The following is a 26480-nucleotide window of genomic DNA, read 5'->3' on the forward strand; positions in this document are numbered from 1 at the left end:
ACATTTAATTTAAAAGGTTATTTGCCATTTTTCATATTCAAGTTTCTTAACCTTAAAGGGTGTGTTCACCTATGACCTGTGATGTGTGTCTGATCATTTCTGTGAGACTTGCTTCCACTTTGATTCTCTGATGTACATTTCTATCTCCCACACTGGATAGGACACACAGCCTTCCACCTGTATCTTCTGGCTCTTTCCCAGTCTCACTGTCTCCATGCCAATCTTTAGTACACTAACAGTTACTCTAGTTGCATCCACACCATTTCCTGAAGCATCTTACCCAATAATTCCATATACCATCCTCAGCACTAACATCTTACTGTGCCTATGAGCTGCCCATTCTTTTGCCATCACAATGTAGTACTCATATTTAGCTTTACTTAGTGAAGCAAAACCAAGTTGGGAAGGATAACAGTGAGTAGATGAGGTCCAACGCGAAGGCAACGCCTTACCTTGCTGTAATACAAGCCCTCTTCTGGAGAGAACTCCCGTTTGAACTCATCCTCCGCACCACAGTGCGCCTGTGCACAGACGCGCATGAGTCTTCCTGTGTTGCACAGCAGAAGGGCAGCATTTGTAGCATCGTCAATGGACTCAAAGTTGTGAATCCCCTTTTCAAAACAAGAAAAGCTTTTTTTCCACAATTGTTGCTCTGCAGCAGACACAGATTTGCTCACTTCACAAAGAAAAAAAGAAAACAATTGCATAAGCAGACATCAGTGTGACCAATTGGGCCAACTGCAGCACTCTCTCTGATGCCTGTCACATGAGGAAACACATCTTCCTGAGTCACTCAGGTGAAGCACTAACTCTCACTAGCTTACAATGTGACTATACTTAGAATCAGGTCTTTGAAGAGGTGATTAAGGTTAAATGAAGTCATTAAGACTGAGGTCCTGATCTCCTAGACTCTGATCCCTATAAGAAAGGAAAGAGACATAAAGGTGCACACAGAAAAGGGCCTTGTGAGAACAGATAGAAGGTGGCTCTTTGAAAGCCAAGAAAAGAACCTTGACCTTGGACTTCCTGTCTTCAGTCACCACCTCAGGTACTTGGCAGTCCCAGCAGAATAACACATTTAATCACAGCTATTCTCAATACTTGCTGAGATTAAAACCAACCAAGACACCCAAGCAAAGCACTGTATTAGCGTCAAATACACATGATGGTTCCATGGAGTTTTAAGAGGCTATAGTCCATTTTATCTAATTCTCCTGGATTCTGACTATACCCACGCTCTCCCACTGAAGAGCCCAGATGTCTCTTAAGCACTCAGGGTCTCTGTACTGGCTGGTTCTGTGTATCAATTTGACACAAGCTAGAGTCATCAGAAAGGAAGGGGCCTCAGTTGAGGAAATGCCTACATGAGATGCAGCAATAAGGCATTTTCTCAATTAGTGATCAAGGTGGGAGGGCCCAGCCCATGGTGGGTGGGGCCCTCCGGTGGGGCCCTCCCTGGGCTGGTGGTCCTAGGTTCTACAAGAAAGCAGGCTTAGCAAGCCAGTGAAGTAAGCCAGTAACCAGCTCCCCTCCACGGCCCCCGCATTAGATCTTGCCTCCAAGTTCTTGCCCTGTTTTGAGTTCCTGTCCTGACTTCCTTCAGTGATTAACAGCAATGCTGATATATAAGCCAAATAAACCCTTTTCTACCAACTTGCTTTTTGGTAATGGTGTTAAGTCACAGCAATAGAAATCCTAACTAAGATAGTCTCCCACTAACAATGAACTCTTTGGAGCACTGTTTGTATCCCCTGGGGTCAAATATAGTTCACAATTTAGCAGGCAAAGAGATATGTTCAGTTTATCTACGGCCCTCAGTTCCAGCTTGGCCCCTTCCTTTTTCTCACAGTACCTAGCCTTTCCACTAACAGCCCCTCTAGTGGCTACAATTAACATCCTTATGGGGATGCTTCTCAACCTGGGTAGCACCAGCCTATAACAGCTCTTAGCACATTTATAATCAACTACTACATTTTGGACCTTTCCATATTCACTGATGTCACAAACCAATCCAGTGCAGTCTGAACTTCTACCCACTGCTCCCTAAACTCACATGTGGCCTCCTGCTGCTACTCTGAACTTTTCACCCCAGGCTCCTGTGCCCTGCACACACAGCCTCCAGAGCCTTCCCTTCCTTATATTTGCACCAGAGGTCCTTCTAGGGGACTGCCTACCCAACTGTATCATCATTCCCAAAGCCTTCAAATACCCTACAACTGGGACAGTTTCCCCTTCCACTGCACTGCATGTAACCTTTACCACATTTCCCAGGGATCTGCATTTATAGCAGATTTCCAAGTGGAAGGGGTGCCAGATGCACATCCAATACAGAACCTGGCACATGGCTGGCTGTCCAAGCTGTTTCTGGATTGACCCAACAGTCTGAAGTATAGAAGATAGAATGGAAGACACTAGGAAGAATGAATCCCAAGGGGGAAATAATGTTTTCTCTAATTTTATTTCTTAAGATTCTCAGAAAAGAACCTTGTAGTCAAACACCCTCAGGTGCCAGTTCTTTGCTCCACCCACAAATAGTGCACCTGATTCTCCAGCACAACAGGGATCGAAAAGGACACAGACACTCACCTACTCGCTCAGCCTGCAGTGCAGCAGCCTGGTTCATGTAAAACACACCGATTTCATTTCTAATGTTTCCCATTCTCTTCAACACTTGTACATAGTGTTCAGGATTCTGACTTTTTAAGTCACTAAATTGCAAGATTTCATTAGCAGCCTCATAACATTTACAACTAACTGAAAGTTGACTTTCTAAGTCTGTAGACAGATCTGTTGCCCATGCAAATCCTTAAAAGAAAAAGAAAAAAAGGAAGTATCAATACAAGTCATGTTATGAGTCCTTCCTCTTTAATACCTACTGTACCTGACATTTTAAGTCAAAAAGAAAAAAGTGTACTACAGTGTAAATACAGATCCCATCAATACAACAAAAAACTTAAATGTCATAGTAAAATTGTTTATTAATAAAATGATATTTTCCCAGAATATTCATGTTTGACTAAAAAAGTATTTTTCTGTCTATAAATACCAAATATTTCCACCACTCAGATTTTCCCACGCTACTAGGAAATGATACATCTCTGTCTTCTAGTATTCTATGCTGGCTGTAATTATCCAAGACTGACACTTACAACCCCCCGCAGTGTGTACACATGGATGCTCTGGGCTGAGCTGCTCCTGTGGTTAAATCACTATCTCCCTTTGGAATGATGATGGCCATGAGCTAACTTTCTCTTAGCTCCTGGGCTCATCTAGAGGGTACTTACTTAACCCACTTTCACCAACCGTTTTTTTCTTTCCCTCCAAAACCCTGGCTTGACTAGTAGCCTAGATCTGTACCCATAAAAACCTCACCAAGAGTGTTTAAAGGAAACACAACTGTACTCAGACGTTAGTTAGCTTTAATAACTGTAAAATATTTGAAAATTATTTAATACAAACACACAGGACCATTCTCAATTTATTTTTGTTTTTGTTTTTTTGAGACACAGTCTCACTATGTATTTCTGGCTGGCCTGGAACTCACTATGTAAACCAGGCTGGCCTCAAACTCTCAAAAATCTGCCTGCCTATCTCCCCATGCTGGGATTAAATGGATTAAAGGCATATACCACCATGCTCAGTCAAGATCAATCTTAAAACTCAAAAAGGAAAACTTGAAAATGATATGAAAGTTAACCAAAAAGCACTTTTGGAGCATAAATGGACATAAGCTGGACAGATAATCCCACTGTGAACAAGGGAGGTATCTGCATACCCTGGCAGCTGGATTCTCTGTGGAGACTATGGAGGATCTCCTGGTCCTCTTTTGTTTGGTAATTAAACTCCTCAAGGTGTGCTGCTCTGTTATTTGCATTCTGGGCCAGCATGAGTTGGATGTCACCGCAGAGTGTCAGATATTGAGAGAGAAACAGCAGCACTTCAGACAGCATGTTGGTGCAGAGGCAGCAGTAAGTATCTGTGTGAACAACGGTGAGAGGGAGCGCCCACAAGGACGTCAGAATTGATACGGCAAACATGAAGAGGCTGTCATTAGCTAAAGCTCTGTCCCTGACCGCCACTGTCCACACCAGGTGACACAGGGCTTTGCACACTTCACACCAAGGAGATGTTACAACACTGTGCAGAAAATAAACTATGACATGCTAGGAGGTACTTCTCTAAAATTAAGTATTTAAAAAACAGGAGTGAAGGATCACTATTATTCAGATGTCTCCCTCCCTCCAACAAGGCCTTTGGACATACTCAGTTATGGTGGCTTACCATGGCTCTGTAGAGCTAGCTTAATGTATCGCAATGCTCTTCCGTACTTCTGAAGACTCATGGCAGCATCAGACAAAATGTAGTAGGCCTTGGACGACTTGAGAATCAGCTGAAGTTTCATTTTATGTTGCCAAGAACCAGGGGTCATTCCAGACTGCCCGGAACAATTGCCCTTCTGAAGGGAGCCCACTGCAACAGGAGAAACATGACATTCTGTCTGAATCTAGGCCTCAATGAAAAAACTAACCTGCCAGTTGAAACCCTTGACTTCCCTACTTATGAAAGTTGAAGAAAGCAGCAGTTTCATGGCACTCTTGTGTGGGTCACTTCCACTTTCAACCTCCAAGTGACACCTGTGTCTCCAATTTCTGCATCAATCTACCAAACAGTATACATTGAAAAGCACTCTTAACCTCAGCCAGAGCCTGTTCTCAGACACCAGACAGCTTCTCTATGTATCAGAGCCCACATGCTAAGCTGTTTTCCAGCATTCTTCCCAGCCAACACCCATCAACCAAAGCCATTTCCTATCTGTTGCCTGCAAAGATGCTTGCTCTTCTCTATTCCCCACTGCACCTTACCATTTCCTCTATCAAGAACACTGAAGTTGCTAGATATAGTGACTCATATCTAACTCTGGCACTCAAGAGCCTAAGTTTGAGGCCAGCTTAGGATATAGAATGGTGACCCCAACTCTACCAAAACCGTAACACAAAACAAACCCCATGGAAATCCAGCCTTCTATACATGATCATGTTTATCAAACATTTATCATATTTTATATACACGATCATTTATACATTCTACACATGATCATTTTCACACCAACCATGGCACCACACACAGAAATAGTGACAAAGTTAAAGGACTACCTTACTAACATACACTGCACCAGAATACTCAAAGTCTAACCATGCTGATAAGATCAAAATACTGTGGAACAAACAACAGCCCCAGGCTGTGGCTTAACTTCTCTCTCTCTCGTTTTTGAGATCGTTTTTTATTAACACCACACATACTTTTTCAAGGTATTTTGTTGCTTTGACCTATGATGGCGTAGGTTGTGCCTGTATCTGTTCCTCTGCTGCCATAAGTACTCTCTGCATGTGAAGTACTGGGAGGAGACCAGACAACAATGAAGGTCTTGCTCACAGCTGTGTGTGTGTCCAGAGCTGTTTAACACAGGAGAAGATCCAAGCCCGGGTTTAGCACATGCTCACAAGACACACTGGTGACAAGGGACAGCAGACTGGAGAGCAAGACTAATACCCTTTTCTTCTTTCCCCTTTCTTGAGAGTCTCACTCTGTACCCCAAGTTGCCCTTGAACTTAGCCTCCCCAGGGACAGGACTACAGTGGGGCCATCAAATCTGAATTGGAGCAGGGTTTTTCTATTGGGGAGAGGGACAAGAAAAGGCATTTTAGACAGCAACAGTGAAGTCCCAGTGCAGTTTTCTGTACATGTAGGATGAGCCTGGCACACAAGAAGCACCACATAAGTACTAGAGAAAGAATCTGTCCCCTCTACCCCTGTCATTTCTACATGTGTATTACTTCAAATAAACACACTTTCAAGTCATTATAAAAACAAAAACAGCCAGGCAGTTGTGGCGCATGCCTTTAATCCCAGCACTGAGGCAGGCGGATCTCTGTTGAGTTCAAGGCCAGCCTGGGCTACAGAGTGAGTTCCAGGAAAGGCAGAGAAACCCTGTCTTGAAGAAAAAAAAAAAAAAAAAAAAAAAAAAAAAAAAACCTGAAATGGAACTGGATGATGGAGAGAAGATGGCTCAGCAGTTACAGTTAAGACCACTAGCTGCTCTTCCAAAAGACCTGGGTTCTGTTCCCAGAAACCACATGGTGGCTCACAACATCTGTAACTCTAGTTACAGAGGATCTAGTGCCCTGTTCTGTCCTCTGTGGGCACTACATGCATGTGACACCCATACACGTAAAACAAAAATGAATAAAATCTCAAGAAACTAAACAACAAATAACCCAAACTGGAACTAATTAACACAGTATAAGTAGAAAGGGAAATATAACTTACATTAAGAAACAAGATTTTTATTTCCAAGTCTATAATGGTCCTTGGGAGGGGTAACCTCAAAGGGACCTTCAAGACATTTTTAAAGCTATTTCTAGCTCATTCAACAATGGCACAATAGCAGCCATCTCTTGTAGGTGCTCATTATGTACGGCTCTAAGCACATTATCTTTTTTATAATTTTGGTTTTTTGAGACAAGGTTTCTGTGTTGCCCTGGCTGTCCTGGAACTCGCTTTGTAGACCAGGCTGGTCTTGAACTCAGAGATCGCCTGCTTCTGCCTCTCCTGGGTTAAAGGCATGAGCCATCATGCTTGGTTAATACATTATTAGTCATTTACATCTCCTAAGAGCCTCTAAGGAAGCTGCTGCCAATGTTTGCATTTCCAGAAAGAAAAAGCAGCTCAGCTGAGTAAATAAGGTGTCCTTCAGAGCCAAAGTCTTAAGTGAATGCTCTTGTTTTTAATTCTTTGCTCTTATAATACTCCATACATTTACCAAGGCAGCAATTCCCTAAAACTCTGTAGGCAGAAGGCTTCCCAAGGCTGACAACAGGAAGAGGCAGGTTCCTTAGGAAATTAGAAAAGGCTATAGAATCTCAAAATTATCCTTCAAGGATAGGCTACCCTGACTTTCCTCTTACATGGCTTCCTTTTTCTCAATTCCTTCCAGTAAGTACCTTGACACATTCCTGGCCACAGGACAGTTTTCTGAAGATATTATCTGCATTATCACTCAACTTACTTTTGTCCAGGAACAAGGCCATCTGCTTCTCCAGCCCCTCGGGACTACCCCTTGTGGATTCATCTTCATATTTTAAGGGGATAGGAGTGCTGGGGTCAGCTGCTGGAAGGTCACTTTCTTTTTTGATGCTGCTATCCACAGATTTCAAACCCTTCAAAAAATTAAAACACACAAATACACACCTTTACTCCCTTCTTAAAAAGAAAACCACTTGCTATATTCCATTTACCAGTAGTCAAACAAAACCTAAATACACAGCAGAATTTCTATCTCAGAGACTTAAGATTTTCAGGGACCTGAAAGAGCTGGGAAAAACTAATTTAATTTTCACTTTCGGTTAAGAAAATAAAACCAGAGCAGGGCATCATTCAGAACATTTAAACACCAACAAACATGTGCTACTTGCAAATAAGCACATACTGCTGATCAATGAGGAGCAAACCTAGACTTACCTCCAGCACATAGCTAAGTACAAGTCGACAGCGCTCTTCCGTGTCGTGGCAAACAGGAAACGCACAACTGGGCTTCAGAGACAAACAGTGACAAGTTACCAGCATGCTACCATTACAGCAAACAAGCTAACTCTCATTTCCCAAAAACTATTAAAACTCTGCAAAGCAGTAATTTAGAAACAGGCTTTGTATTCAGGTTAGTGAGCTAGGTATCTGATATGAATATTATCAGTACTGCTTCAAATCTTGCTTAACAAAAGCCCTTCCAGCATCTGGGCTGCCCAACACTTAAAATTCTAAAAAGAATTCTAATTGATAAGAAAGAAAGTGCAAGAGTAGTAATGCTTTAGATAAACGCACACCAAAGCAGGTCAGCTTACTCCTATCAGTGCTGATAGCAGCACACTGTTAGCAATGCCATCATCTGGTAGTAGGTTAACGAGTACCACTTCCCATCAGCCAAGCCCTTCCTTTCACTGATTTGCTTAGTTAAGGAACAGAACCAGTTAACAGCCTCCAACTAAGTGACATTAAATGCAAGAGCACTTCATCTGGTTGACTCCTGGGAGGCTGCAATCACCAGCTTTCACAGGAAAACCCATCGAGAAGACTGAGGGATTTGTCAGAGGACAGAATGAGTAAATGGAGAATTAGGGACCCAGGAGCCCACACACTAACTACCAGGTCATTCATCATAGGCCAGGCAAAGCTAAGACACGTTCCCATGAAGATGACTCTACTCTGTGTGCCTCAGACATTGGGAAAGAGTGTTCTCTGTTAAATCAGTGGATGCTATCACCACATACCATCCTTAAATCATCCAACTGTCCTGGGAGTCCAGGGCTCTATGACAGTGCAGTTTCCCCAATACACAGAAGTGCAGTAACCACTGATTTAATTATAAAGATGTGGGGCTCGAGCTGAATGTGAACTAAGATTTAGACAGACAGGTAATGACTTATTTGTAAGCAACATATTACATGTCCTAGACAGAAGCTTACACTCTAGTGAAGAGAGGAAACACACAGCACAAGGCTATCAGATACAGACAGGTTATGAGAGAGATAAATCAGCATGATTTGGCCAGAGCAGTCAGTGAAGGTCTCCTGAAGGAGGTGACACTATTTAGTCAAGACATAAACCTAGAAAAAGGCAGCCATGAAAAACACACCAGAAAAAAATATGTTCTAAGAAGGAGCAACAGCACAGGACCTCGGGTGACTCTGATGCTTTTCTTTATAGAAAAGAAAAGGGGTGTGTGTGTGTGAAGAAATCAGGTCAGAAAAATCAGGCAATGACTCAGGTCAGGTAAAAGAAACGCTATGCTTTCAAAATTTTACTTGGATATACAGTTCCCATCTCAAAGCTAAACTCTGAGATTAAATTAAAAGATTATAAATGTGAGTGTATTTCAGTTCAGGGAGCATCAGTCTTATGGGCTGACCTGTATTTAAACATAGGGAGGTAGTGTATATGAAAGTCTACTGTTGCAAACAGATGGCTAGTAAGACAGAGTTAATCATGCCAAAGACATACCTAAAGAGGATGAGTTGTTAGGGTCCACCTGGCCCCAACCATGGCAGACAAAGACCATATAAACAAGCACTGTCTTCTGTAACTCATGGATAATTCACCAGTTTTCTCTACATGGGGACCACAGTGCCATCCCCTTCTCAAGTCTGGTTCTATTCTTACCCACAAGCTGTAATTAACAGCAACTAAAATGCTAGACAGAAATGCCCTGGGAAGAGAGGACAATGTTATACATGGGTCACAGGAAAGGAAAATCCCCCTACATAAATAGTGAAATACGGTTGCCTGGTTATCACATTTGCTCACCATGATCTTGCATAACGTTGATCAGTACCCCAGGTAATTTTACATCATTGTGCAGTTTCTAAAATCAAGTTCTAGAACTCACAAAGTGAGTTATAATGCCATGTTCTGCAAGGCTAACAACATAAATATAAATAAAGCATGCTTACTCTGATTTGATGTATTGACTTGTATTTTTCTGGTACTGACAGTTCTCCAACAGATTTAATTATAGCCACTGCCTTGTTATCATCTGCTGGGTCAGAGCTGGTGCTGTAGGAGCCGTTTTCATCACTATCAGGCATCTCCTCTTCCTCTTCACTGTAGCTTTCATCAGAATTCTCATTTAAAGGGGAGTCAGAACTTTCTTCCTTTTTAGGCTCATCCAACTGGAAAAGCTCTGAAAGCATGTAGTTGGCTGAAGCAATAATCTTACAAAAAAAAAAAAAAAAGAAGAAAGAAAAAAAAAATATATGTAAAGACTGAAGCTGCCTCACCACACTGAAAGTCTAAAGTTGTTTTCACCACTGGTACCACACAAAGGATAGGTCTCAATTCAAAGCTACAAATACCCTAGGTGTGCTCTGTGAACAGTTTTCTTCCTTCTAGAAATTCATGTTCTCTGAGTCCTCCTACTCAACTGGAGACAAGCTTTCATGTGTAAAGAGTCGTAAGCAGAACATTAGCAGATTCCATAAGAAACCAGAATGTCTCTTTATAAACTGTGACTGCTAATCTTTAATAGGCAACTAACAGTTACTATATAATCTATGGCTATCAGGGAAAAACTCATGATATGCAAGAGGGAAAAGTATGGAATGAGCCTCCCTTACTCTAACAAATGACGACATCTTGCTTCTGTGATGAATCCTTTAAAAGACCCTCTAATTGTGATAAAGCAAAAGAAAAAATGCACACTCTAATAGGATTATGAGTGCTTGTCACTGAACAGAGCTGTCAAAAAGGAATGTTAACGGGAGCCACATGGAGTTTTAAATCTTCCAGTAGTCAGTCATGTTGAAGATGTGAAATTTAGTAAACAACTTAATACTTTTAATTACATATCAAAACTTCAACACACAACTTTCTTTCTTAAAATTCAGTGTGCATTTTCCACTGGCAGATGCCTCAATTCAGGTGAAGCACATCCATATTGCTCAGCTACAGGCAGTTAGAGGTACACAGTATGGAGAAAGAATCTGACTAAGTTCCACCCCAACAATGCTCTATCAGAATGCCAAGACTGGCTTACTCATCAGGTATGTCAACCTTACTTGAGGATGTCTGCTTTTGTCCAGCAACTTAACACAGTTGAGCAGCAATGTTCTAATAGTCCCATAGTGTTTCTTGTTTTGATTTTTCTTCATCATCATGTTACAAGCAACCCTGAAAGAAAAGCATGTCAGCTTCATTACCTGCTTAGCCTCTCCTGCAGTACTGAATGGAGGCTCATCTCGTATCCTTCAAACAGAATAACTGACACAAAGAAGCATCCAATGCTGCCTCCTGACCACCTGCCACCACCGAGCTTTCACAGCAATGCTGAACATAATTTGTATCATGTGCCTGTATTTCTCTGTCCTACACACTCCAACCCCCAAGCCAGCCCCACACTAAGATGTGTATGCTTTGCACTCTATAAACCTTTAAAAGTATTTAAAAGCTTTGGCTTGGATAGTAGGACTACTTCCTTATCTTCAACTTTTGTTTTCAGACAGTGTCCTGCTACACAGCCCAGGTGGGCCTCCAACTCCTTCGGCTTCCCAAGTGCCACATTATGCTGGTGTCTCAGTTCTTCACTCACTCACTTGTATAAGAGGATGGCCACTGGCATTGTGAACGGGTTCTGGTACTTGTCTTCAGTTTCTTCACAGAGAGTCGTGAGGTCATAGAGCTTCACAATATCACTGCCACTGGCTGAAAAGGGAAACAATCCACCTCATGTTATAGCTCTTACCCGAATCACTACTGTCCACTCAAGCAAGCTTAACTTACCTTTAAAGAGCCAGTAGGTATGCCCTTCTTTGGTACAATTAGATTTTAGAAATGACAAAATATTTTGTGCAATGTCTTTTATGACTTTAGTAGAAAAATTAGAGTTTTCCAAATTGGGGATTTCTTCTGTCTTTATCATTTCATATTTCTGTAAAGCACAAATCAAAGGCAGTTTAGAAAAATCTGACGGAGTAGCTATTACTAAAAGCAAATACGTAAGTCCTGGGTAGAAACCTATGCAGCATGTAATTTAAACTGGTGTTTTTCAATTTTTTCCTGTTTCAACTGGCAAAGGGAGCTGAGGGTCTTCCCTTGCCTATAAGGGGGATTACTAGTGGCATTCTCTAAGATCTCTAAGATCTATAGACCCAGGCGAGGCACCGTCTCAACTCTCCTCTACCACAGCACAGACAGAACACTTCACCCGATGTTTGCAAGTAGGAAGGTAAATGAAGGTGGACTTCATGTAGCAAACTTTAAAAAAACAAACAAACAAAAAGAAACGTATTTCCTTCCTTCTTCAGACACAAGTGTCAGTGGGTCAAGAGTAGAGCATTATTCCAGATGTTTTCCCTGGACCTGCAGAATTTTCCTTTGCAGGGATGGAGCAAAGCGGGTAGAAGTAGTATAAAGAGGAAAGGCTGTATGGATACTACTATTGCTATATACAATATGGGTTTTCTTGCACCACTGGGGATAATGCTAACAGCCTCACACCTTAGGTAAGTACTCCAATATTCTGAACTAACACCCAGCCAACTACTACTACCTTTAAAGTACCTTTCTATTTTCCCAGTTTGTGTTCTGTGCAAAGGGCCCTAAACATCTCTTAGCATATTTTCTGAAGTATATATAAGACTAGATATTCCTAACATCAAACAAGGTTGTGTCTCATCCTCTTACACTCATCCACAGTTCTCAATATGGTTATCTCTCTCTCTCTAGCACTTCACACTGAGCTATCCCCTTCAATTTCACTTGTGTGTTGGAACTCCAATGCATGGCTTTAATAGAGTCCTTGGTAAGGAAACCTATCAGCACCTACTCAGATAAAGTGCCGGCTTTTTCTCCAGCCCCAGCATCCCTAGAGATTGCATCTTAAACATACTCATTAGACACTTTCATGATTTCCTCATTCTGAAACAAATCAATGTCCCATGTCAGTGGACTGTACCACTGTCCTAGACCTGAGAGTCCCTCTACTCTTCCTCCACCCCCATCATTAATACTCTCCCCCTTTCTCCCCTATACCTGCTGCAAACACCTCACTACAGGTGTCAATTTAGGTTCATGGTCTAACAGTGGCTCTCAACTAACACTGCAAATCAGAATTGTGTACAAAGCTTCCTGAGAAGAAAGTTAGTTCACAGATCCTAGAACACTGGCATCCAAACATATACAGCTGTTTAAAAATCCTTACGTGATGTTGACATAGAACACTGGGTTGAACTATGATGATGGAAGCACAGTATCCGCCAGATGCAATTATTACTATGGCATTTTCCTAAAGCTTTGTATAAACCAAGCAGATGTTTGCATAACGAAGAAATATGGCCACTGTACACTCACTTTGAGTTAATCATCACAGGTGCTTGACATTAACATTATAGACTTCAGCGGTATTTATGACCTTCCCCAAAATTACTTGTAATGATACTCCTGAAACATCTAAAATTCTGCTCTTACCAACTTAACTGTGAAAACATTGAAATTTCAGTTTATTCACAACTATCTTCTTTGCCAAAGACACACCTTAGCATTCAGGGCTGAAGTTCTCTCTGCACCAATCTACATTTGAGAGATTAGAATAGTCACTCTGTATGTTACCTGTACAATCCCATTTACATGGAAGCACATCACAAGCTCCGGTACATTGCAGATCAAGTTGTCCAACCAATAGTCAATTCCAGTCAACACATTAATTGGTTTGTTGTTATCCCTGAAAATACACATTTCTAATGTTATCGGCTTAATCAAAACACCCCACAATGAATCATCTTAGATGTGTTTTCCCATTTAAACATCTTACTCTACTCTCCCTAGATGCCATACATATTCTTTCTGATCTGAAGACCTAGACACACACAGCTACATTATGTCTATAATCCTTTCAAAAACTTTGACTTGCTAACACACATTGCTAAGTTCTCAGTACAAATAGAAAGCAGTATGATGATATGATTGTGAGCTCTCTCCATGCTCCTCACACATCCCAAGGAAACACTGACCACATACATAACACCCGAGTCAGAATTGACGCTGGTTAATGTGCATGGAGCATTAAGAAAATGTTCACGATTACTTAAAAGGAAACTGGTTAACTACCTCAAGCAATTAAATAAACTCTTGAATTTTGACTAGTTGTAGACTCAAACATAAGATTAGGCCATTTCCACAGATGTCTGGCCTGGACTTTGAATTAGTATCAGAATGAACACTTGTTTACGGGGCTGTCAGCATCTGCTGACAGTGCTTCCTTTCGTAATGTGGCAATTTTCATTGGCAGGAGGAAGTGGGAAAAAAAAAAAAACGAGAAAGAGGTGGTCAACCCAACAGTCAGAGGAGAGCAAATGGGACATTCACGTTAAAGGACACTTGTTTAAAGAAAAGCACAAGGGGCATAAAGGTGGTTTACCTGAGACGTAAGCTAACTGCTGGGTATCTGCCACCACCAAATATAGGCATGTTAGAACCAACCAGCATATGGATATCTTCAAAAGTCCACAGAATATTCCGGACGAAATCATTTTTAAGACCCTTTAATTTAAAATAGAAAAGATTATAATAACAAGAGATTCACAGTTTTCCCCCGTGATCCAAAGAAACACCAGGAAAGGAGAAGAGGTCAGTTCCCAAGAGCTGTAAGCAGAGAGATGTTTACAAAGCAATTATGAGGACCAAGTGGAGTTATTCCCTAAAAGTTCCAACTGAGACTAGTTTTCAAGCGATGAAGTGGACTGGGGAGTAGTTGTCTCAGGTGGGCACGTGGAAAGCATACCTGACTGTTCTCCCCGTCATTGAACAAAGTAGTAAGGTTTTGCTCTTTGGGTGCTGAGGCCACATGCCCCACTATGCATGAGGGCTCAAGAGGCTCCCTGCCCTGTGGAAAGTGCAAGATAAGGAGTAACTGTGCTGCCCACACTTCTAAAATTGACCTACGCTTACAGAGTATCACCCACACACCACAGCACCCAGCCCAGTCTACCTGTGTGAATTCACCAGTACAAGGAATGCACGGTTCATCACTCATGGAGTGTGGCTCACTTTACCTCTCATTTCCCACAGGTACTGCAAGCTAATTATATTCATATCTTAAATGAGATGGATTAAAGATCTTTTAAGAATTCAGTTTTCATTTTTTGGTTTTTGTTAAATCTGATTACCACTCTCTGGCAGCCTAGCACATCTCTACTGAACTGAAATATCTAGCAATAGTTAAAACACTCTTTACACCAGTCTCCAGTTGAGCATGTCCTATGTCAGCTTCACAGAATCCTAAACCCTGAGTACCCAGAAAAAACTTTCTCTTTAGTGTGAAAACCTGCTGCCTGCCATACACTTGCTTTTGAAAATTAATGTCTATTGAACATCATTCCCATCACTGTCCTAAAAAAACAAACAAACAAAACAAAAATACTAATCAAAACCCAAATGTTTTAAATGGTATTACAATAGAAAAATCTACCTCCCTCTCTGAATAATCCAATGTTCTCCCATTTATTTAATATTAACACTTTTTCTTTCTTTTTTTGAGACAGGGTCTCTCTTTGTAGCCCTGTCTGCCCTGAGTGCTGGGATTCAAGGTTTGTGGCACTACAACCAGCGCTTTTGTTTTCCAGAGTCTGGAATAGAGTTAGGAAAACACCTAGCTGTTGGGTAAACACAGCATTGTCCGGTTTTTCAGCCACTAGGCAGCTGTCCCTAGGAAACACTACTTTAAACTTTGAATAGTGATGTTGTCATTGTTTGCTAATTTCACAAAACTAACTTATTCTATTGAATTATGTGTGTATCTATTGGGGAATGTACATGTGAGTGCAAGTACCCCTCAAGGCCAGAGGAGGACAACGGTTCCCCTGGAGCTGGAGTTAAAATAGTTGTGAGATGCCCAGTGTGGGTGCTAGGAAAGAAACTCAGATCATCCATGACAGTAGTGTGTATACATAACCTACCAAGCCATTGTTTTAGCCACTGTAAAATGAGTTTTAAAAAATCCTTTGGTTACATATAACCACATGTAATAAAACATGCAAAGTAATGAATACAGAATGATATGCCCCTACTCCTTGATGTAACCACCAAGTGACTTGCACATGAAGTACCTCTTTCCTTTTATACTTCCTTTGGGGAAAAAAAAAACAAGAACAAAAACCCCTCAAATTCATTTATGTACTATTATGGAATGTCTTCTCTACTTTAAAACCCCTACAACCAAAATCAAGTTAGTTAATTTTTTTATAAAATCAAGCTAAGTGTGATAATTTTTTATAACTCTATCATGTGTAAAGACTGAACCAATCTGGTTGAATCATGTTCAGTGCATGAAAATACATGGCAAGATGAAAAAACTTGAGTTTAAAGTTAAAAGTTCTACTTTTATTTCTTTGGACTTATTAGTGTATTTTCCTAAAAATAGAAATGCCACAATTGTTTTATAATGTTATTTCATCCTGCAGTACACTTGGTTAAGTTAAAAATAAATAACTAGGGGCTGGAGAGATGATTAATGGTTTAGAACACTGGCTGCTCTTCCAGAGGACCCTGGTTCAATTCCCAGGACAAACATGGCAGCTCACAACTGTCAGTAACTCCAGTTCCAGGGGATCCAACACCCTCTTGTGGTCTCTGTGGGTACCAGGCATACACATGGTGCTCAGATATGCAGGCAAACACTCATATACATAAGATAAAAATCTCAAAAATGAGTAAGTAAATAAGAAATCAAGGACATGAGACAACAGTCTATTCTATCTTCTTTCTAAAATCTTCACATAATATTAATGTGGGGCCTATGTCAGGAATTTCATTTTAGGCTGAACAATCAACCTAAATTATAGGCACACCTACTGTCTAAATACAACAGGTAATTATTACACATCTAGAGTTAGAAATATACTTTACTGTTATATTCAATAGTACTCAATTTTAAGAGGAAAAAAATCAGCTGGCTACTTTAAAATATTTTGGGTTATTTAATAAACAAAATTTATCTAACCATTCATGTTAACTCCTGTAAAGTCTATCGTAGGAAACTAAAAGCACTTTTTTCCTAATTGTGAGATGAAGTTGATGAAATACTCCTCCTCACCCTTATTCACCACCTGTTATTTCAGCAAGGTTCTGTTTCCCTAAGTGAGTTCATTCACAGAATCATCATCCAAGGACTGACAAACCTGACTGGAAGCACTGGGGTCTTCAGACACTGAAGAAGGCATTTCAAAGGGAGCAGGCCAGGAAGCCCCTTCAGAATCATGTGTCTGATCAGAACTAGATGACTCTTGCTGTTCTGCAGGAGATGGGACAGGCTGGGCGGCTCCATCACCATTAATGCTGGTCAGATCAGAAATGGAGGAAAAAAAGTCATCACATTTATGTTACAGTCTACCCATTTGTGTGAACTAGAGTCTATAACCAAGCATACATATATCCTACCTATAAATACAGTATGATAAATGTCAACAAAACCACAGAAGCAAAACTTGAATTGCTAGTTTTACCCTCTTCGAACTTAGTAAATTTTAGGCCAGAATCTCACTTTTTCTTAAGATAAAAATAAATAGTGGTCAAGTACCTGTAGTACAAGAACTTGGAAAGAATAGCCTTCTGATACCAGTGCTCTTTACTTTTCTTCTTCCTCTGCCACTTCTGGTCGATCAGTCTTTGATAAAACTCTTTCAACCACGTCCAATCACCAGTCTGAACAACATGAGACATTACTGAACAATAGGCACACATATAATAGATGTGGAACACAGTGTGTTAAAGGTTCAGCACAGAGACAGTGGTGCTCCTGGGACCTCTTAAGAGGGAGGGAGAGCTTAGTAGAAGGAAGTTAGGTCACTGGAGGTGTGGCCTTAAAGGGGATACTGAGACCCTGGCCCCTTCCTTCTCTCTTTGCTTCTTGGCCACCACGAGGAAAGCAGATTCTCACACCAGGCTCAAAGCACTGGTGCTGTGGTACTGTGGAACTTCTGAACCCACAGACAGATAAACCTCATCTCCCTAATGTTGATTCTCTTGAGTATTTCGTCACTATGACAAAACACTGACCAATACTCATCCAATACTCTCATTTATAAGGAGATATTCTTTAATGTTTAATTTCTGAACACTGTTTCATAAGCATGCACTTATAAAACACTTCAATCTTCCTACACCCAATTCACATCTCTTCTAAGCTCACATTTTTCTCTTCTAAACCAGGCCTGGAAAGGAAAGCCTTTCCTGTAGTACCTTCTTAGCTGCCTGAAGCAGCCCCTACTTTTATACATTATTCCAAGTATGTATGTATATCTCAACAATCAAACTAAGGAGCAAAAGGTGTCTCTCACGCCACACACACACACACACACACACACACACACACACACACACACACACACACACACCCGCCACCGTATTCTTTTCCAAGGGAAAACTACCTTTAGTGTCAATTTTATCACCTCTAACTTATTTTTCTTTATCAAAGCACTGGAGAAGCTAGGACTGGGGTCAGGTCTGTCATCCCAGCTACTTGGGAGGCTGAAGCAGGTGAACTGCAAGTTTAAGACATATATGAACTACAAAGTCAGTTGGAGCCAGCCTGGGCAATCAGTAAGACCCTATTCTAGGGAGGGAGGTGTTTGTAGCAAGCACTTGTCTAGCATGCGTGAAACCCTAAGTTCAAACAAAACAACACTGTGTAAGAATATTCTTTAAAAGGCAGTATAAACTGGCAGAACCATCAACTACTTGTCACCAGTTCATGAAAGTAAGTGCAAACATGGAAGTAGGCCTTGAGCAGCAAAAACTTTCCCCAACACCTGGGGGGAAACATCTGTTACCAACAGCTTGAGAAGCTAGAAATCGGTTAATATAATTGGTTATATTTATAGGAATAGCTCTTTAGCATTGTTTACATTTTTGACAGCCATGTTTCCAGAGTATGCCTATAATAGACTTTAAAAGATTTTTTAAAAATTCAATTAGCTTCTTTAATTTCACAGATTTAACAACTTTTTTTAATTGACATCATCCTTTTCCTTGTTTTTTTTTTCCCTGATTTTACAAATGAATAAAAGAGGGGGCTGGAGAGATGGCTCAATGGTTAAGAGCACAGATTAATTTTCCAGAGGATCTAGGTTGGATTCCTAGCACCTACATGGTGGCTCACAAACATCTGTAACTCTAGTTACAAAGGATCAGACACCTTTCTCCTGGCCTCCCTGGGTACAGGCATGCATGTGGTCCACAGATGTGTACAGGCACCTAAAAGTAATAATTTTCTTAAAAAGAATTTTCTTCTCTGTTCTCTATTCTTTTCTTTCCTTCTCTCCCTTCCTTTTTAAAGACAGGGTCTCTCTAACTAGCCCCAGCTGTCTTGGAACTCTACATAGACCAGGTTGGCCTTGAACTCAGAGATTCCCCACCGGCCTTTGCCTCCTCAGCCCTGGGATTAAAGGCGTGGGCCATCATATCCAACTGTTTTTTCTTTATTAAAGCTTTTTGCTGTTTTTAATTTTTTTTTTTTTCCTTCGAGATAGGGTTTCACTGTGTAGCTCTGGCTGTCCTGAAACTCACTCTGTAGCTCAGGTTGGCCTCAAACTCACAGAGATCCGCCTGCCTCTGCCTCCTGAGTGCAGGGATTAAAGGTGTGCACCACTACCACCTGTCGCTGTTTTTAAATCTTTAATGAAACCCTTCTTTTCTTTATTGTTGAAGTAGTCTCAGCTACAATTCTAATTTGGCATTTTTAAAAACTGGATATGCATGAGTATGTACATATGCATGTCAATGTGTTTGATGCACATGCATGCAGGTCTGGTACAGAGGTCACATGAGGTTGTCAGGTGTCCTGCCTTATTCTTCACTGTATGCCAAGCTTGATTTTTGTCATTCCCCACCCCGCCACCGCCCAGCTAGCAAGCCCCAGCAATCCCATCTCCAGTTTCCCACAGTAATGGGGTTACACAACTGCATAGCTATGCTCAGTTTTTCATACAAATTCTGGGAATTTGACTCAGTAAGTGCTCTTAGCCCTACCTTGGCATTTCTTTACAAGAAAGTCATACTTTCAGTGCTCCTGAGCTATAATTCCAAATAATTTTTGCATAAATTAATTACCTGAGATGACCTCATAAAGAGTTCTTGAATATCCAGCTCATCTAATAAGAGCGTCCTTCCAATGCGGTGGACAGCCATGCTTACGTGGGACTTGCTGTAGGGAATCTTCAGGAGCTTTTTTATGTTCTTAAAAAGAAGTTTAGAAAGGCCCTTTTACTATGATCCAGAATCTTTTGGATTTTAACTTCATTCAATTTAAAACATAATAAGCCTTATTTCCTCAAGGTTACACAAACTAGACTATGCAAGAATTACAATCATGTGGAGACAGATCTTTATAAACCCTTGAGTTACACTGTCAGTGTAAATGACAACCCAACACTTATTTTTACAACAGGATTCCTTTTTATAGGAATGAGTGGAGGCATGTGGTCATACTGTTGTATTGACCAACAGAAAAAGAGCTACTAGTTAGGATCAATAGCTATTAGAATATCACTTTCAATTCTCTATTGGTAGTATATGAAGAATAACTTCAGATATGGTATATTTCAATTATTACTATTAAAATACTACCAACAGTATTCATATTTTTATCATTGCCACTGTTTTTGGAATTTTTGTCTTCTTTAAAGGAAGGAGACAAAGTTAGTATTTTAAAAACAAACATAGGCATTAATAATCAGTTAACTTTGCCTTATTGAACTGCTGATAGCAAGACTGTAAAACAAAACATGATTTAACACTCCCACCCCATGCCACCTAGCACTGCATATCCCCAAGTCACACTGAATAATAACACTCACTTCTGAGTCAGAGACGACATCCACATCATTTCCCACTGAGTCAATGAAGTCATACGCCATGCCAAAACTATGGAAGGAAGAGGCCACAGGCTGAAAGCTGAACAGAGTATCAAGTTGCACTGCTTCTAGAACATGCACAGCTACATCTCACACTTGGGAATCAAGGTGCATACTGCCATCCAGCAGCCTAGTACTTCCTTTTTAGGTGTACATAAAATAAGGCACACCTTATAAACACATCTCTGACTTCATCAAACAGAAAGTAAGAACTGTGAAAAGCAATTAGTATTATCATAAACCCCAAACCTTTCCAATATACAATAGTTCAAGACTATTCTTTTTACATGTGGAGAAGAAAAACAAAGTAAAAAAAAAATATGAGCCGGGCGGTGGTGGCGCACGCCTTTAATCCTAGCACTCGGGAGGCAGAGCCAGGCGGATCTCTGTGAGTTTGAGGCCAGCCTGGTCTCCAAAGCGAGTTCCAGGAAAGGCGCAAAGCTACACAAAGAAACCCTGTCTCGAAAAACCAAAAAAAAAAAAAAATATGATTTTGTGCTTCTAGGAGTATATAATACCAATAAAAGGAAAAACTGTACCTGAAATCAATACACTCATAAAGAGAAAATGAAAAACTGGTGAGTACCCAACTCATTCCAAGTCACTACATGAGGTTCTAACCTCAGGCTTTTTCAAACACTACATCATCATTTTATAAAAACTTCAAAAGGCAACTAAGTAGTGGCTTAGGTCTTGCTCCTCACACACCACCCTATTTGCATATATTCAAAGCATATACAAAGGACTAAAACAGCTTATTAGCAGTCAACATTCATGTTTGCTAAAACAACATAATGCAGACTTGAAGAATGCATATAATTGATATTTTCTTATTGTAACATGGATTTGAATGACAGCTATAATTTTTTTATTAAAAATATCTGAGCGAGTTACTGTGCATCTCAAATTGAACTGGAAAGCAGCTTTAAGTGGGGGTTGAAAGAGAGGGAAAGAAATGACAACGAATAAAATTTACCTCGAAAATGGCTTGCTTTTCTTACTATTGCCAAGAATGGTAGTTCCTGCTGGCCCTAGTTTGGCACTCTCTCGTAACCAGTTGGCAGGTGGGAGTTTCAAGTCTGTTTTTTCTTCGAGACGTGCAAACGCTGTTCGAGGAGGGGCAGAAGAATATTTCACCACGGCTCGGCTTTTCACTTCATTGCCTCCAAGAAATAAAGCTGATCCCTAATTAACATATGGAATGAGGCTTTAATGAATACTGCTAGGAATGACAATCTCACCTTCATAAAGATAAGGCAAGAATCCACCAAATTGGGCTTCCCAAGGAGCCTAGGCTGCCTGTCAGCTGTAACACTTAATCAAGCTTAAATTATCCTTACCTAGCTGTTCTCCATTAAACTTAAGAAAAGGATCAATTAAGATGTGGATAAAGGCCAACCAAACTGCTTTTTAAAATACCAGGCATAGTAGTTGCACACGTATGCTTGGAGGCAGACCCAGAAAGGTCACTGCAAGGTCTAAAGCCAGCCTCACTGGTCTGCATGACCAGTTCCACACCAGCCGTGACTACCAAGTATGTTGAGTCATATAAAACGAAGCATCAGAAACCAAGTGCGCTCAATTGTGTCCTGTTAACTGCATGCAAAACAAGCAAGACCTGTATATGGTTTTAATATTTTAATTTAGCAGACATCAATTACAAAGTCATCTGTAGTAAGACACTGGGTCGTGTTTATTTTATAAAACGCACAGCGATTGATTTGTAAGCTCATGATAACATTATTTTAAATCGGCTCCATAGCCTTCACCGCACACTCCCGAGCATGCTCAAAGTCTGGACTCACTATTCTAATCTACTTCTAGAGCCCCTTTAGGCTTGACAAACACTTTGCTCCTTTTAAGAATCAGCTCAGTTAAGATTTCGGTGTGGCCCTCCCTGGTACTGTCCTCTTTCCCCCGCCTTCGGAGGGCTGTGGCCCATTCGGTAACCAATTCTACCCATCCATTACTCCCGAGTGGGCAACCAGGTGTGTTTGCATTGCATGCCTTGGAAGCAAACACTTGCATACCCGACGACAATCACACCGGTGAATCCCTCTGAACTAGAGGTGTCAAGGAGGCGTGGAAGCTCCAGAAGCTTCCAGATTTCCTTTCCAGGCCCGGCGGGCCAGCAAACCCGGGAGTCCGGCAGGTCGTGCCCCGCCGAAGACTCACCTGTGCAGGTTCCTCGGACTCCGCCTGTGGCAGGAGGCTGAGCCCTCCTCGGGCAGCCGCCCGGGGAGGCGAAGCCTCAGCTCCTGCTTCCTTGGGGTCCCCCATCATTTCCGCTCCGGGGGAGACGACCAGACGCGCGAGCCCAGGAGTCGGCGACAGGAACGCGGGCCCAGAGTCGCAGGAGAACCGCAGAGCGAGCGACTCGGACGCCCAGCAGCTCGCACTTCCGGCGGCTGACAGGAAGGGCTCGAGGTGACGCGATCAAATCTCGCGAGATCTACACCCCCCCCCCCCCCCCAAGGTCCAGCCCGTCCGCCGGCTTAGCTCCTCCCTCGCGGTGGCTCAGGAGCTGCGGCGCGCCGGCGCCTGTCACACCGCTCGGGCGGCCACTTCTCGCGATATCGGACACCCGGGCTCCTCCCCCTCGCTCGCGACTGGTCTTTGTTGGCAAACAGTTATTAGGACTTGAGTCAAAGTTAGGTTGGTCAGGGAGGGGGCGTGCTGCTGGAGGGCTGCGCGTAATCAAAGCCGCTGGCGTCAGGCCTCCCAGCGGGTCCGTGCTCGCAGGGCTTCTCCGGGTTCCACACGCGCAGGGACCACCTGTGGGTCTTAGCACCTTCAGATCAGAGCCTGCATTTCTCCCTGGAGCCGCTCCAGTGCTCTGAACAGCAAGGAGAGAAAAGGAATCAGCCTGTTGAATAGTTTTCTAGGCAGCGCCCCGTGCAGCCCTGGCTGGTCTTGAACTCGCGGTGTAGAGGAGGGTATTCTCCTGCCTCCAGCTCCCAAATGCTGACGTTTATTCCAGCCCGGGGATAGAAACCAGGCCTTCGTGTAGGCTAAGCAAGCACTCTGAGTTACATTTCCGACTCTACACCTAATATCAGACAAACTCTGCCACATTCCCCATTTTATCATTTGAGATAAAAGGTATTAAGTTTTTTGAAAAAAAAATTTATGTGTGTGTTTTTTGCCTGGACATACAGATGCACATTGTGTGCATGCAGTGCCCGCAGAAGCCAGAAGAGGGCATCAGATCTCAAAGAACAGGCGTTAACAAGCAGTTAGGAATTGCCCGATGTGGGTGCTAAGTACTGAACGGGGGTCCTCTGCAAGAGGAAAAAGCGCTCCTAATTGCTAGGACATCTCTCCAGCCCTGAGGTATTACGTGTTTTTTTGGTTTAATGTTTTGGTCTTTGCAGTTGTTTGGTTATGCAAGGTTATAATTTTTCACTAGGCTCTGAGAACCCAGTTAGTGCATCTTTAGGGAGTCCTTGTAGCAAGCTGGTGCCGTCTGCAAATTGTTTTCAAGTTAAACAAAACATTTTTTATGAATTAGCATTTTGATATATGTTTTGCAGACATTTGCTTTAAAACATGTCTTTTTTTAAAAAACTACTTTATATTTTACATCCAGTTACTGTTGTTGCAATAATTTGTTGTTTATTACTTTACAAGGGCTGGCAAGTTCAGGTAAAAGCTTCTGCCAGCCAACCAAGCCTGATGACCCGAGTTCCATCTCATCCCCGGAAGCCATGTTAGAAGGAGAAAGTTGACTCCAGAAGGCTCCCCACTCCTATCACATGTCTTGTGGCATGAACACACAGGCACATACGCAATAATAATATAAAGTTTGAATAAAACTTAAGTATCTAATATAAAACGATAAACTTACTTTGAGTGCATGATAAACTTTATACATCCACTAACTCATTTTCCAAGAATATTTTTTTAAAAGTCTAAATTGCACCCTGTAATATGTTAAATGATAATCAAATATTTTAAAAGTAATGTGATTCCAATTTTAAAAATACATCTGTTTCTATGTCTCTAAATGAATGTAAGAAGAAACAATTCCACATTTATTCTTTGAAGTTTTCCTTATTTTCCTATTTTTTTTCTTTCAGGCTGTTTTGTAATTAATTTTATTAACCCTTTACAAATATAAGTTAGGTTCTGAGAATCTTACAGTTTTGTCATTTATTGTATAATATTGTGCCAGTAAGAAAGGATTTACTGTGGTGGTGGTAATTTTTTCCTCAGGACTCAAATACTGCACATTTTCTCTAAAGAAGTAAACATTTGGACCCTTTTTGATGCTCAGTAGGAAAATGTGCTGGTAATATCCTGCAAAGGGCTGAGATGACTGAAGCGGAACTGAGAACTTGATATACAGAAAAAGAAGCTGACAGTAACAAGGGGATCATGGGAGCTCAGAGCTCAGAGCTCAGCCAAGGCAATCTGGCCTCCCAGGCCTTAGGAGGGAGGCCTGGCCCTGGGCTGGGTCTCTAGAAGCCACACACAGGCAGGGACTAATTTAGCTGGGAGAGGAGAGTGACCCCCGAGGCCTAGAGAGACCAGGCACATCTGGGTTACATAAAGTTTATACATTCCTCCAGCTCCAAGAGCTTCCCCCCCCCCCATAATCAAACACATGCTGTAGGCTTTTAAAAGTTATTATCATTGCCTCTAATGTAACTGATTGAAATCCAATGTTGTGAGAAAACAGATGACTCCCCCCATAACTCAAATGCTAAGACATGAACTTATGCTTTTGTTTGTATTTGTACTGTGCCCGACTTAGCGTAACTTATGTCCCCTCAGGATGTGGTCTGTCACTCATGCCTCCTTGGACAGTTGTGTCGGCTTAGGACTCTCATGTTTCCTGTCTCAGTGCCGGATGCCCTCTCTGCTTAGGACACACATGTTGAATGGATGACTAACTTACAATGTGCCACACCAACAACTTGCTCCAAAGCTCCAAGTTATTGGTGCTTTTCTTCTGCTTAGAATGCCTTTTCCCAAGTTACCTAGTTTATTCCTGTTCATCTTCTAGATTAATCTCAGTATACATCTAAGTATGTATACTAACACTCCCCCCCCCCCTCTCTCTCTCTCTCTCTACACACACACACACACACACACACACACACACACACACACACACACACACACCCTTTTTGGTCCCTTACTCTGGTACAGCTTTAGCCTGTACTTGTCATGTTACAGGAAGACGATGTTTATATCTGCCTCCCTTGCTGCCTGTGAGCCCAAAGGCGGGGCCCTGGCAGATCACCTATTTCACCAACAGCAAGCTCTGCACCTGCCAACGGAGCTCTTTCAGCCCTTAGGCAACATAGGGAAAATTGACTAGTGCTGTCAGGCTTTTAAAATGCTTTTCAAAATGCTGGAAACATAAATAGTGTTAGCTCAAAATTACTTTAATACTTAAAATCCGGGCTAAAAATGTTTAATAAAGTGTTCCTCCATAGTGTAACACCAAAGTCATCAGCTATTGACAATCATACTGATACACCGTTTGTACCATTCTGAAAGGGTTTATAAGCCAGACTCTCTCAGACTGTATTCAGGATGCCCTCAGAGAAACTGATGGATGTGGTGAAATATGCTTTAATCCCAGCACTCTGGAAGCAGAGGCAGGCAGATCTCTGAGTTTGAGGTCAGCCTTGGATATGTAGTGAATTCTGGTTGACCAGGGATACACAGTGAGACTAAGCCTCAAAAGTTTAAAAAAAAATTGTTTTAGTTGTTTTCAACACTCAGTGTTTTTGGTTTTGCTCTGAAAAAATAAATTTATATCCCTCCAAATGTATCCCATTAAACACTAGGTTTTCTTTCTTTCTTTTTTAGATTTATTTATTTTATTTTTATATATATGAGTGTTTTACCTGCATGCATGTGTGTGCACCATGTGCATGCCTGGCGCCCTCAGAGACAGAAGTGGGTGTTGGATCCCCTGGAACTGGAGGTACAGATGGCTGTGAGCAGCCATGTGGGAGCTGAGAACTGAACCTGAGTCCACTGTAGGAGCAACAAGTGCTCTTAACCAGTGAA

The 26480-nt window shown here is 41.6% G+C and overlaps 1 protein-coding gene across 3 annotated transcripts in view; it reads right to left on the reverse strand.

Moving 5' to 3' along the window:
- The window catches only part of Edrf1 (erythroid differentiation regulatory factor 1), a 35963-nt gene extending 13110 nt beyond the window's left edge, over positions 1-22853 (reverse strand). Inside the window, exons 1-19 of one of the 3 annotated variants that reach the window (XM_052762583.1) lie at positions 22629-22853; positions 21430-21638; positions 20397-20463; positions 19651-19776; positions 17120-17244; positions 16722-16878; positions 14327-14428; positions 13964-14085; positions 13156-13267; positions 11329-11476; positions 11142-11250; positions 10608-10719; positions 9504-9764; positions 7519-7590; positions 7067-7217; positions 4282-4470; positions 3776-3976; positions 2587-2805; positions 453-676 (exon numbers count right to left, since the gene is read on the reverse strand). In XM_052762583.1, the coding sequence (XP_052618543.1) occupies positions 453-676; positions 2587-2805; positions 3776-3976; positions 4282-4470; positions 7067-7217; positions 7519-7590; positions 9504-9764; positions 10608-10719; positions 11142-11250; positions 11329-11476; positions 13156-13267; positions 13964-14085; positions 14327-14428; positions 16722-16878; positions 17120-17244; positions 19651-19776; positions 20397-20463; positions 21430-21638; positions 22629-22736 (2814 nt within the window). In that variant the 5' untranslated portion in view covers positions 22737-22853. The remainder of the gene's footprint in view (positions 1-452; positions 677-2586; positions 2806-3775; positions 3977-4281; positions 4471-7066; positions 7218-7518; positions 7591-9503; positions 9765-10607; positions 10720-11141; positions 11251-11328; positions 11477-13155; positions 13268-13963; positions 14086-14326; positions 14429-16721; positions 16879-17119; positions 17245-19650; positions 19777-20396; positions 20464-21429; positions 21639-22628) is intronic. The other 2 variants (XM_052762585.1, XM_052762584.1) reach the window with 2 other exon arrangements.
- Positions 22854-26480: the final 3627 nt, after the last annotated feature.

Source organism: Peromyscus californicus, unplaced genomic scaffold (genome assembly GCF_007827085.1).
Source record: "Peromyscus californicus insignis strain IS unplaced genomic scaffold, ASM782708v3 Scaffold_4__1_contigs__length_199733344, whole genome shotgun sequence".
In the NCBI taxonomy this organism is placed as follows: Eukaryota; Metazoa; Chordata; class Mammalia; order Rodentia; family Cricetidae; genus Peromyscus; species Peromyscus californicus.